This window comes from Oncorhynchus gorbuscha, linkage group LG08 (genome assembly GCF_021184085.1).
Source record: "Oncorhynchus gorbuscha isolate QuinsamMale2020 ecotype Even-year linkage group LG08, OgorEven_v1.0, whole genome shotgun sequence".
Lineage (NCBI taxonomy): Eukaryota > Metazoa > Chordata > Actinopteri > Salmoniformes > Salmonidae > Oncorhynchus > Oncorhynchus gorbuscha.
This window is the reverse complement of record NC_060180.1, coordinates 23,131,230-23,143,674: the sequence shown is the minus strand read 5'-3', so window position 1 is coordinate 23,143,674 and position 12,445 is coordinate 23,131,230. Positions and strand designations below refer to the sequence as shown.

Sequence of the window (12,445 nt, the reverse complement as noted above, 5' to 3'; positions counted from 1 at the left end):
GATGTCCTAACCGACTTGCAAAAACTATAGTTTGCTAACAAGAAATTTGTGGAGTGGTTGAAAAATGAGTTTTAATGACTCCAACCTAAGTGTAGGTAAACTTCCGACTTCAACTGTACGTTTGTCGACGAACAATAAATAAAAGCAAAAACATCAATCTAAAATACCAAACAAATGTACAGTAAAGTCAATAGAACTAAATAGTTTTCCTTTGCCCATGCCCATGTCAAACTACTGCTGGTAGCCAACTGTTAATAGCCAACTGTTAATAGCTAAGTATTTTTCTCTATTAGAATAGCCTGTTTTAGTGTCCTGGGTTTTATGCTCAGTAGAGCAAATCTTATTTCTCAGAGTGTTCTCACGTGGAACAATAACTACGTAGACATAATGTACAACCAGGGTACATTACTGATTAAGCCCGACCAGACATGGTTAGCTGGATATGAGATGGAAAAGATCCTATTGAGTGCATGGCCTCCTGTGGAACAGTCTTTGCAACTTAGATGCAACTTACCGTATACAAGTTTCAGTAAGTAGTTTGAATGATCAGACTTCAACAATTGTATATGATACATGGGCATGCTCTGGATTTGAGTGTTTTCTACAGCAGGAAAATAATCCTGCAGCAACAGTAAATGTGAATTATTATGTGGATTGTATTACTATTAATGGACATTTTTGTAGGGGCTGATACATTTTTTGTGAGAGAAAATCAAGTCTGAAATTTCTAAGTGGAAATTACAAACTTCAGAAGCCTTTTTAAATGTCAAATACACAACGAGTTTTAAATTCCCTGAAAGTTCTCCTGCGACAGGGTGATCAAATTAAGATCCTGCATATGTAGCTTGATTGATGTATGGCAATTGTCATTCTCACGAAGTTAAGTAAAATAAAACACAATTGTTCTATGCTACTTTTTCTAGTGGTTAGAAACATCACTGACTATGATTACAGGCCATTGTTATGCTGGTCTTAGGATGCTAATAGTGAGGTTTTCCTCTGTCTCATCCCAAATGGCTATGATTACACTGTGGTTCTAATGGCTAGAAACCACACTCTACACAGTCCAGTCAGCAGGATAGCCATGTGTGTGTGTGTGTGCACGTGCATATGTGTGCGAGTGCATGTGTGCGTGTGTGTGTGTGTCTGTGTGTGCTTGTATGTGTGTGCCTGCATGCTTGTGCATGTATGTACAGTGCCTTGGGGAAGTATTCAGACCCCCTGACTTTTTCCACATTTTGTTACATTAAAGCCTTATACTAAAATTTATTAAATATTAAATATATATAAAAATGTTCAACAATCTACACACAATACCCCATAATGACAAAGTGAAAACAGGTTTTTAGACATTTTTGCAAATGTATTAAAATAAATAACAGAAATACCTAATTTACATGACAGCCCGAGTGTTCCAAAAGTCACCGAAAGACTCTCAGACCATGAGAAACAAGATTCTCTGGTCTGATGAAACAAAGATGGATCTCTTTTGCCTGAATGCCAAGCGTCACGTCTGGAGGAAACCTGGCACCATCCCAACGGTGAAGCATGGTGGTGGCAGCATCATGCTGTGGGGATGTTTTTCAGTGGCAGGGACTGAGAGACTAGTCAGGATCGAAGGAAAGATGAACAGAGCAAAGTATAGAGAGATCCTTGATGAAAACCTGCTCCAGAGCACTCAGGAAAGACTGGGGCGATGGTTCACCTTCCTACAGGACAATGACCCTAAACACACAGCCAAGACAACGCAGGAGACAAGTCTCTGAATGTCCTTGTGTGACCCGAACTTGAACCCGATCGAACATTTCTGTAGAGACCTGAAAATATCTGTGCGTCAACACTCCTCATCCAACCTAACAGAGCTTGAGAGGATCTGCAAAGACGAATGAGAGAAACTACCCAAATACAGGTGTGCCAAGCTTGTAGCGTCATACCCAAGAAGACTCGAGGCTGTAATCGCTGCCGAAGGTGCTTGAACAAAGTACTGAGTAAAGGGTCTGAATACTTATGGAAATGTGAAATTCGAGTTTTTTTAATGTTTAATAAATGAGGGGGAAAAAATGTAACTGTGTGCTTTGTCATTATGGGGTATTGTGTGTAGATTGATGAGGGGGAAAAAAACAATTTAATCCATTTTAGAATAAAGCTGTAACGTAACAAAATGTTTAAAAAAGTCAAGGGGTTTGAATACTTTCCCGAAGGCACGGTATGTGTATGATAATGAATGTATGTATGTACTGGTTAGTATGGCTCCATGAATCAGCAAATAAATCATTATTTCAATAACCTATAAGTTGTGATTTTAACTGAGACAGCATTCATGCTGTACATGAAGCAGTTTGAGCATCTGTACTTCCTCTACACAATCAGGATCCACTTTTCCTCTCTTCTGTGGGTTTAACTAAGCTTCACAGGACTGTGACAATGGGCCTAATGAGAAGGGCACCTCAAAGCAAGTCCCCCCGCTCCTTTAAAAGCCCCCCAGCCTATGAAGCATGAATCATTGAGTCCAGCTTTCTCTTTCTTTCACTTTCTCTCTCCGTTACCTACTATGTTTCTCTACTTCTCTTTTTTTAAAGTGTCATGCCTGGCTGGACCAGGAGTAGTCCTGGTGATTTACAGGGAGGGTTTACATGCCTGTTTGAAGAGGAGGAAGAAAGATGGCCTTTAAATGGAGGGAGGAAAGGAGAGTATGTCTCTCCAGGCACACCTGTCCACGATTTATTATGTGGAGGTACACTCACGCACGCACACACACACACACACACACACACACACACACACACACACACACACACACACACGCACGCACACACACACGCACGCACGCACGCACGCACGCACGCACGCACGCACACACACACACACACACACACACACACACACACACACACACACACACACACACACACACACACACACACACACAAGCTGGCCCCCTTGCATGCGTGGCAGCAGACAATCAATAACTACAACAATTGGACACTTTATGGCCATATTTAAATGCTTAACGTAGCTCTCACTTTCTGCAAATGTAGGACTTAATAGCTCCAGGAATGGCATGACAGGGAGAGGGAAGGGGAGGGATGGAGGAATGAAGGGAAGGAGGGCGCAAGGAAGTAGGCATGTCCACGTGTGTAATTGCAGAAAAATCACATGATGCAAGGCCACATTCCACAGGGAAGCCCTGCATGGGCGAACACTTCCCCAGCAAACACATAACGTTCTGAGAACCATATGTTTCTTAGAGCTTGGTGAGAGCGTGGTTGTCCTATGGTTAGTTTGCATACAACTAGGGCTGTGGCGGTCACAAAATTTCACCAGCTGGTGATTGTCAAGCAAATAACTGTCAGTGTCATGGTAATTGACCGTTAATTAACATATACACATTTAGCATCTCCTGGCTTCCACCTCAAGCCACTGATGCAGACCTTTGGAACATCTACATTTTAGAAAGTCTAATAAATCCATGTAATATAGTCTACACCTTCACAATAAATCCATTATTTATTTTAGACAGATCTAAAGAAACATGATATGAAGAAAATATAGTATATTTCAGAAGAACAAAATAAGATACTGTGAGTTGTCCTTATGTTAGGTCCTGATCTGGTTATGCCATATGGCTGTATGCTACACTGGCTCATTTAGCAGACAAGATTTGTTTAGAATTCCATGGCATTATTTTATATTATTTTATAGTATGAAGAATTAAATTTAACAAAGCTGAATAAAATGGAAAGGATATTTTCTCCAAACGATTTGAGGGAATTCGCACATGTGGCTACTGTGTTGAGCAGTTAAAAAATAAATAGGTATTCCAATATACTTCTTATTAATGTAACTTTAGTTGTTTTAGTTGTTTTACAAACGTTGTGCTATATGTTTTGTTTTTTAATACATTGTAAGGCTGCATGATGAGATTCTAATGACGATTTGAGTAAAGTCGCTTGAAAGGCAAGAGCTCTGCTTAGTTTTTTGCGCAGGCTGTACACACTTCATCAGTCTTTCATTCACATTTTGAGAATTTCCCGGCGGCATCCCCTTTGTGTGGGCGTAATGCACCCTAAAACAATCCATGCCTTTTGCAGCCCTTCTCCCTGAGTGCATGCCCCGAAGCACCTCTCACTCACATGGCTACGGGTCTTTCTCACAGGCTACAAGTGAAGACAGACATATCGGGAACGCAACTGCACGCATCCTTAACCAATTCCGAGGTGCATATTGAAGATGTTGGAAAAACTGTCCACATTTACTTTTCGTCAGCCAACAAGATGAGTAGGCCTAACGAACAGCAAAAACACTAGCCTATGTCAATCTACTATCCCCCAGTACAAAGGTTGACCTACTCTATTCTGTGGGAGAAATAAATATTCCAAACATAGTCTGGGACAGTTGTGGGATGTGATAGATCCCAAATTAACAGAACCACTATCATCAAAAAAACATTTTCAAGCAATGAGGCTGACGCAACAGATCAGAACGTTTATCTTAAAATGTTGATAAACTATTAGGCTATTTATTCACATTATAAGTGCAAACACAGGGGAGTAGGCTATTAGTAGGCTACCATTATCAAAAGTGACTACAAATGTGATTATGCATGTAATGTTTCTATTATAAAGGTGCATTTTTAAGGTGAAAATGATCTGAATGAACTCACACGCTGCGTATGTATGCCAGTTAGGCTCTACACCCCTTGTAAAGCAGATTAATGTGCTTCATTTTAAGAAGTTATTTGGCCACTTTAGTTGTGATACAAACCTTATCAAAACATACTGTATAGGCCTATGGTCTAGTCTTCATAAGGTGTGCGGCTATGTTTCGATAAAGTCACAAAAAAGGCATTGTTTCTTGCCTTACGCTGGTCATCATTCAGTGATAGGCTAATATTGTCATCCATCAGACTATTCTTGAATTAATCCTGTCTTTACATATACTGAATAATAGATTTAGAATGGACCATTATCATGCACCTGTTTCGAAACAGGGGCAGGGGGAAAAAATACATGTCATCTCTGCACTTAAATAGCGAATGGAGGACGCTTTTCCCAGTGGCTTATTTTCATGCCAGCCAGGTAGGCTATACTCCTGTTGTAAATAGAAGCAATGTGCTTAATATTAGGAAAGTTGAGAAATAAATATAGTAGGCCTAACCTATAGAAGGCCGATGGAATACTCCTATTTTTAATAGAGGCCATCAACTGTTTTCTTGCGCAATTGCATAACCCATAGAAATGTTGCGCAACATGAGCTCATGACCTCTCATGAAGTGTTTGATTAGATTTCCAATTACATTTGCATTGATGTCAAAGTGATTAGAGAGTGCTGAGTGCCAGGCAGTTGGCAAGTTTAGTAGGCTACTAATGACCAGCAGCAGCATCAGAGCTTGGAGAACCCTAATTATCGTGACTAAACGGTCACATAGAATTTGATTGCCTTCAGGTGTAGCAGTGATACGGTCACCACAACAGCCCTACATACAACCTTCCCACAACTTTCTGGGAATGGTGCAGGATAGTTGCTTGGCTTTGGAACATTCTCAGGTTCTCTGTATTTCATTACTTTAACAGAACGTTTCCTAAAAGTTCTAGGAATGTTCTCCAACTGGTTTGGCATTGGGAATGTTCTCAAATAGTTCAGAGAATGTTATGAAACAACGTTCTTCTGTGGGAATTTCAGTTCCTCAGCATAACGTTTCCTACGGGTTCCCCCATGGTTCTATTCAAAGTCATGCTCTCAAATTGTTTCAAGAACGTTAAGAAGCAACGTTCTTCTGTGGGAATGTCAGTACTTCAGCATCACGTTTCCTACAGGTTTCCTCAAATGTCCATAAAAAACATAAGGAAACATCAGTAACTTTCAGAAAACGTTCTGTGCATGTTATTTAAAAACATTAACATACTTTCTCCATCTTGTTAAGGGTGTTCAAATGTGTTGGCCACACCTGATCTTAATGAGCGCTTGTTTAATTTGAAATGGAGTCTGTTTGAATAGACTAAAATGAACAGCATAACATCATGGCATGCTAGCTCCATTCTGGTGGTGCAGTGGACTAATTACATGGATAGAGAACAGAAGATTATAGGTTTGAATCTCACTGGTGCCATTTAAAAATGTGTGTTGCATGATGCTTAAGGAAATGAATTTCTATGTGTCCGATCTATGAGTTCAAAAGAGTTAACCCAGAATAAGATAGCAGTGTTTAAAAAATCTTATTGAAACATTCAGTTTAAGGAAGTTATTAAAAAAACATCAAAATAACCTATAACTACATTTTCATAGTGTTAATAAAACCTCACAGGAAAACATTCAAGGAACCAGAGTAAAACATTCTCAGAACCCCCTGGCAACCTAAAAAAGAACATTCCCAGAAAAGGCTAAATTGTCACTTCTGTTCTCAGAACGTCTTAAAAATATTCAATTTTTACCATTCAGAAAATGAATGGCTTTGTTCCCACAACCAATGTGAAACCAAAAGCATACGTTCCCCCAACTTCCAAGGAACCAAATGTGATAGCTGGGTAGCCACTGAGAAAGACCCTGCCTGTGTTCCTGTGTAATAGTTATAGTAATAGTGTTCTGTGTCAGTGAGAGAGGAGCTCAAGGTGCGGACTGGGGAGTGAGAGGCCTACTGGAGCAGCAGTGTCTTTGTGAATAGTTAAGCAGACCCAGTTGTGTTGGGCCCTTGGGCTGCGAACACTCGTCAGTCAACAACTGTCTGAATCTGCTTTACACTGCCAATGGAGGGAGGCGATTCCACACGAAGGAATGGAGAAAGAAAGAACATGTGAAAGTAAATGAAGAAGAGCAAGGGACACCAAGTCAACATTAGAAAATGAAAACTGCCTCCTCCAGAGAGAGGAATGGAGAAAGGTGAAAGGATAGAGAAGGAAAGATTTCGAACATACAGTAGATGAGAACTGAGCGGGAGAGAGGGAGAGCTCACTCAGTCTAACCTCCTCCCCACCCCCAAATGCACCCTGGGATTACCAGAGCTGTCCGTCTCTCCCATCCCCCACTGAGTTCCCTCCCGTTGTATGAAGTGGAATCTTTTTCATCTCATTCCATTTGTCCGCAGCATATCTGATCAGACCCCTCTTTCTCTCCTTACTTCACCCCCCTGGGCCTCTAGGCGTACTCACCTACACACACACACACACACACACACACACACACACACACACACACACACACACACACACACACACACACACACACACACACACACACACACACACACACACACACACACACACACACACACACACACACACACACACACACACACACACACACACACACCAGCTCCTCTAAGGGCAGTCCATATATGGCCATCTTCACAGGCCCTCCAGTCTGTTATGTGGCAGTTCCAACCCCAGACTTAGGCATTAGTGTGTCCGTCGAGGGGATAAATGGCAGTAGCCCAGACATATAGCCAATTGAAAGGGGTAGTCCAGGACACAGAGAGTCCAGGGGACTCCAGCCAGTTATGTAACTATATTACCGTATGAGCTGAAATCTAGCACAGTGTGTGTGTAGGATGCACTGCTGGGTTTAATTACATTAGACTGTTATCTTACACAGGAATGCATGGGAACAGAGGAATGATGTACTGGATTTGCTGTGGTATGACAGTGTGTATGCGTGTTTGGCTGTGCGTGTGCGTGCATGTGTGTGTTTGCGGGTGGGGGTGGGTGTGTATGTGCATGCGTGCACATGTGTGTGTACTGTATGTATGTATTTGTGTTTGCATGCATATGTACCTGCTCTGTGCGTCTGTGTGCTGTTCTGTAGGTATAATCCATTTCTGTACAGGTGCAACACTTCCTCCAACTGAAGTAGTGTCTCATCTATCCCCCATATCAGCTCTCCTGAAACCAACACAGGAAGAAACATTCAGATTCAACAGTTTCAACTCTACACCTTCAAACAAAATTCCACATCACAAGGTTAAGACTCATTGTTATACAGACATTAAAGCATACAATTGAACCAAAATCTGGTTGAAACGTGTGTACAATGGCACAAACAAAACAGGCGCCGCTCAGTCTTTGAACATCAAGGGACATGGAGCTGTGTCCGTGTTGGCTATTCTTATAGCAGGGGTTCTCAAAGTGGGGTCTGCAGAGGGACTGCAGGGGGAACGTAGACAGATCTGAATTTTTATTTTATTTTTATGAATACTACTAACAACAACAGATTAAATCCATTTTGGCCAAGGGATCCATGGAATAAGTTTAAAGGGTGTAATACAAGACAATACAATGTAATATTAATCTAGAATGTATGTTCTTAACCCTGGGCAACATGTGCCTGGGAAGCTCACAGGGATATATTGGTGCCCACACCTATTACGCACTCAAAACTTGAATTCCTCAAAAAAACAAAACAAATGTTTTTCATAATGGACTGTGATTTAAGGTTTAAATAAAACTGCAAAGTTTTCACTCTGCCTCATGTCAAAATGTGTAGAATTGCAGGAAATTTGCTTCAAAACTGAAATATGATCTCTCCGATGCCAAGAGGCGTGCCTTTTAAATGTTCCTTCCGAGACTTGAGACTTGGTTCATCAGGCCATGGACTGCCAAAGTCATGGGAAAGTCTTAGTAAAAATCATTTTGTGCACACAAAAAATATCTCACTCCAGTTTTGTTCTGATTATGAGGAGGTCCCTGATGAATTTGCTATCACAAAAGGGGTCCCTGGCCCAAAAACTTTTGAGAACCCCCGCCTTAAAGGAAAAGCTGCTCGGAGGTCGTGAAGCTGTCTGTCCGATAGGCTGACTGGGAGAGATAGGATCACCTGACTCATCCTCCAGTTAGCGCACACACTCACAAACACACAGATGCATGCACACACATGCACGCAGACAGAGACACACACCGCCCTCCCACGCGGCCTGCGCCTTCACGGCCTGTTGTGTCCCAGAAAAACAGATCTCAAACACCCGGCTGACATACCATTAACCTGAGGATAAGCCAGATAGGGATGAGGGGGAGGGAGGGGAGAATGAAAGAGGGAAGGGTAGAGAGACGGGGAAGCAAAGAGAAAGGGAGAGAGACGGGGAAGCAAAGAGAAGGGTAGAGAGACGGGGAAGCAAAGAGAAAGGGAGAGAGAGGGGAAGCAAAGAGAAGGGTAGAGAGACGGGGAAGCAAGGAGAAGGGTAGAGAGACGGGGAAGCAAAGAGAAGGGTAGAGAGACGGGGAAGCAAAGAGAAGGGTAGAGAGACGGGGAAGCAAAGAGAAGGGTAGAGAGACGGAGAAAGCAAAGAGAAAGGGAGAGAGATGGGGAAGCAAAGAGAAGGGTAGAGAGACGGGGAAGCAAAGAGAAGGGTAGAGAGACGGGGAAGCAAAGAGAAGGGTAGAGAGACGGGGAAGCAAAGAGAAGGGTAGAGAGACGGGGAAGCAAAGAGAAGGGTAGAGAGACGGGGAAGCAAAGAGAAGGGTAGAGAGACGAGAAAGCAAAGAGAAGGGTAGAGAGACGGGGAAGCAAAGAGAAGGGTAGAGAGACGGGAAGCAAAGAGAAGGGTAGAGAGACGGGGAAGCAAAGAGAAGGGTAGAGAGACGGGGAAGCAAAGAGAAGGGTAGAGAGACGGGGAAATGGAGAGAGAGAAAAAGAGAGGGCAGGGTGGATAGAAGGGGATCCAGCTTAAGCAGATAACGTAGAGAGCACTGAGGCAGACTAGGTATACTGGTAGCTAAAGTGGCTTCATCCAGAAACCAAACAGGAACTAGTGAGAAATGGGAAAGAGAGAGAGAACAAACACCCACTAGGCACAAACTGGTTGAATCAAGGTTGTTTCCACATCATTTCAACAACAACAAATAGTGTGATCATGTTGAATCAACGTGGAAAACTGATTGGATTTGCAAAAGGTCATCAATGTACAGGAATTTCGGGATTTGGGGTATTTGTTTCACCCCCTCCAATGACATGGTTCAAAGTTCACGTTAGTTGACAACTCAATGAAGTGTACATACAAAAAAGTTGAACTGACGTCTGTGCCCAGTGGGCACTCACCTGTGGAGTTAACTATCTTGTCCAGTAGGGGTCTTAGAGTGGGCGGGGCACTGTGAGGCAGCAGGTAGGTGAAAAAGAACCTGGAAATCAAAAGCAACGCAGTTTCAAACACCACAGCCAAGATTCCTCAGGCTCCAACAAATCCACCCCCACATTCTGAAATTGCATTTTTGGACCATGCAGACGCCTCAGAGCAGTCGGGTAGGCTGTTTAGAGTGTTGACCCGACTAGATAATTATTTTTATTTTATGTTCCCCTGACTCTCATACGATGACGTAACTAATTCAGAGGAGGCTGGTGGCCGCTAAAATCGGAGGAGGCAATCATTGTCATGGCTGAAATGCAATGAACCCAACCAATCATCGGATTACTCCCTCCCCACCAGTCTTCGCTGAACTAATTGGATGATCCTTATAATGACGGGGGTCTTGATTCTTCTGTTAAATGGCAAAAGCTTGCTCCTCACCTATAGGCGTTGTAGAGATTGCGCTTCTCGTTGATGCCCAGGCAGTGGCCTCTGCTGCAGGGGAGGGTGAAGTTGCGGGCGGGAAACTCCATGACGCAGTCTGAGGTGGAGGAGAGTGAGCAAGGGGCCTCCTCGGTGCTGGCGTCGTCCAGGTCGGTGACTTTGAGCTCCCCCGCCACCAAGACAAACTGGCGTGGTCTGAAGTCCAGCAGGGTGACAGAGCCTAGAGGAGAGTGTGCCAGGTAGTGGAGAAGACGTACCAGACTCAGACAGATCTACAGCAGAGAGAGAGAGAGAGAGAGAGAGAGAGAGAAGTGATAAAGAGAGAGGTGGGAGAGAGAGAAATCAAACGTTAACACACATTTACATCACATTGTTTACAACCCATTCAACTCCTCATTTATGCAAGCAATTGCACGTTCTTTATGTGGTAATTCTCTAAATCCCTGAGAAAATCCCTGAGAGGACCCTGTGTGTGTGTGTGTGTGTGTGTGTGTGTGTGTGTGTGTGTGTGTGTGTGTGTGTGTGTGTGTGTGTGTGTGTGTGTGTGTGTGTGTGTGTGTGTGTGTGTGTGTGTGTGTGTGTGTGTGTGTGTGTGTGTGTGTGTGTGTGTGTGTGTGTGTGTGTGTGTGTCCCTCTCTCATTGTGTGTGTCCAGGGGGCAAGGGTAAGGGCTGAGAGTAGCAAGAGGACGTGTGAAAGGGGGACTTGAGACCTATAGAAGATATACTCTAAACCACACAGAGAGATGGATTGAGACGGAGAGAGAGAAAAGAGGTGAAGAGGAGGAGCTGAACAGCTCATTTATTTTCGGGCAAGACAAAATCGTTTTTTAATGTACTGTGGATTATTAGTGAGTGGGAGAGGTCAGACTCAGAGCACTGAGGTGTGAAGGAAGACTCTTTCTTACCCTAGGGAAGGAAGAGTAGTGCTGGAGGGATGCAATACTATGTCACACTGTGCTTAAATGCTGGGTCATAGTCCACATTTCAGTGTGGATCCTTCCCTGTGTACAATGATGAGGCTAAAGCTGGAATTGAATCAGACTAGTCACAGGGTTGTTGCAGTGTCTTTGCTTACAAACCTCTCATAGTCTGTAATCAGATTTTTTTTAATGGTTGATTTGATTGATAGTCATAGATTTTTTTTAGTACCCAAAACTAATCTTGTTTGACCATGGTAAAAAGTGCTACTGTGTATTGTAAATTCTACTATACGGGTTTGATTGAATTCAGCCATTAGTTCATAATATCCATACATGTAAATGAGCTGAAGGTTGACAGACTGCTGGGTGGGAGTGGTTGGTGAGGGAGGGGGAGGGGCTAAGGGGGATGTGGGTGTGTCTGTCTCACTGACAGGGGCTGCAGGCCGAGGCCATCAAAGCCTTCATCAACGCTTACAGGAAATGGCTACAGACTTACGGTAAATGGAGCGTTTGAAATTCAGTGGGTTTACAGCGGGCCTCCCTAGAGTCTATTAATGTCTCATGCGAATTGCAAAGAAGTGTTTTTTCTTCACTTTGCACTCCACATTTCAAGGGAAGGATCTTGGGTGAGAAGAGGAAAGATACCTGACACTTATGTTGTGGGGAAACAAAGGAGCAACTAAAAACAGCACACACTGATGCCTCCACGAACACACACATCAAGATCCATAGACAGTATGTGGTGATACTCCAGTCAAATATTATTATTATATTAAAGCTGCAGTATCTAATTTTTGGGGGCGACATGACCAAATTCACATAGAAAAGTCAGTTACAGATCTGTATTTCTCATTTAAAGCAAGTCTAAGAAGAGTTAGCTCTGTTCTATATGTGCTATTTCTATGCTTCCCAATCCATTTCTATGCGTCTTTTACTTTCGGTTTTGTACACCAGCTTCAAACAGCTGAAAATACAAAATGTGGGTTATTGAAAATATATTTCACAGCCGTTCAGATGGTACAATGATTCTCT

General features: G+C 42.9%; 1 protein-coding gene across 1 annotated transcript in view; it reads right to left on the bottom strand.

Annotated features, from left to right (window-relative positions):
• Positions 1–12,445, bottom strand: part of pkdcca (protein kinase domain containing, cytoplasmic a) — a 42,671-nt gene that overhangs the window by 5,043 nt on the left and 25,183 nt on the right. The window contains exons 3-5 of the mRNA XM_046358876.1: positions 10,490–10,764; positions 10,024–10,103; positions 7,767–7,874 (exon numbers count right to left, since the gene is read on the bottom strand). Of these exons, the coding sequence (XP_046214832.1) occupies positions 7,767–7,874; positions 10,024–10,103; positions 10,490–10,764 (463 nt within the window). The remainder of the gene's footprint in view (positions 1–7,766; positions 7,875–10,023; positions 10,104–10,489; positions 10,765–12,445) is intronic.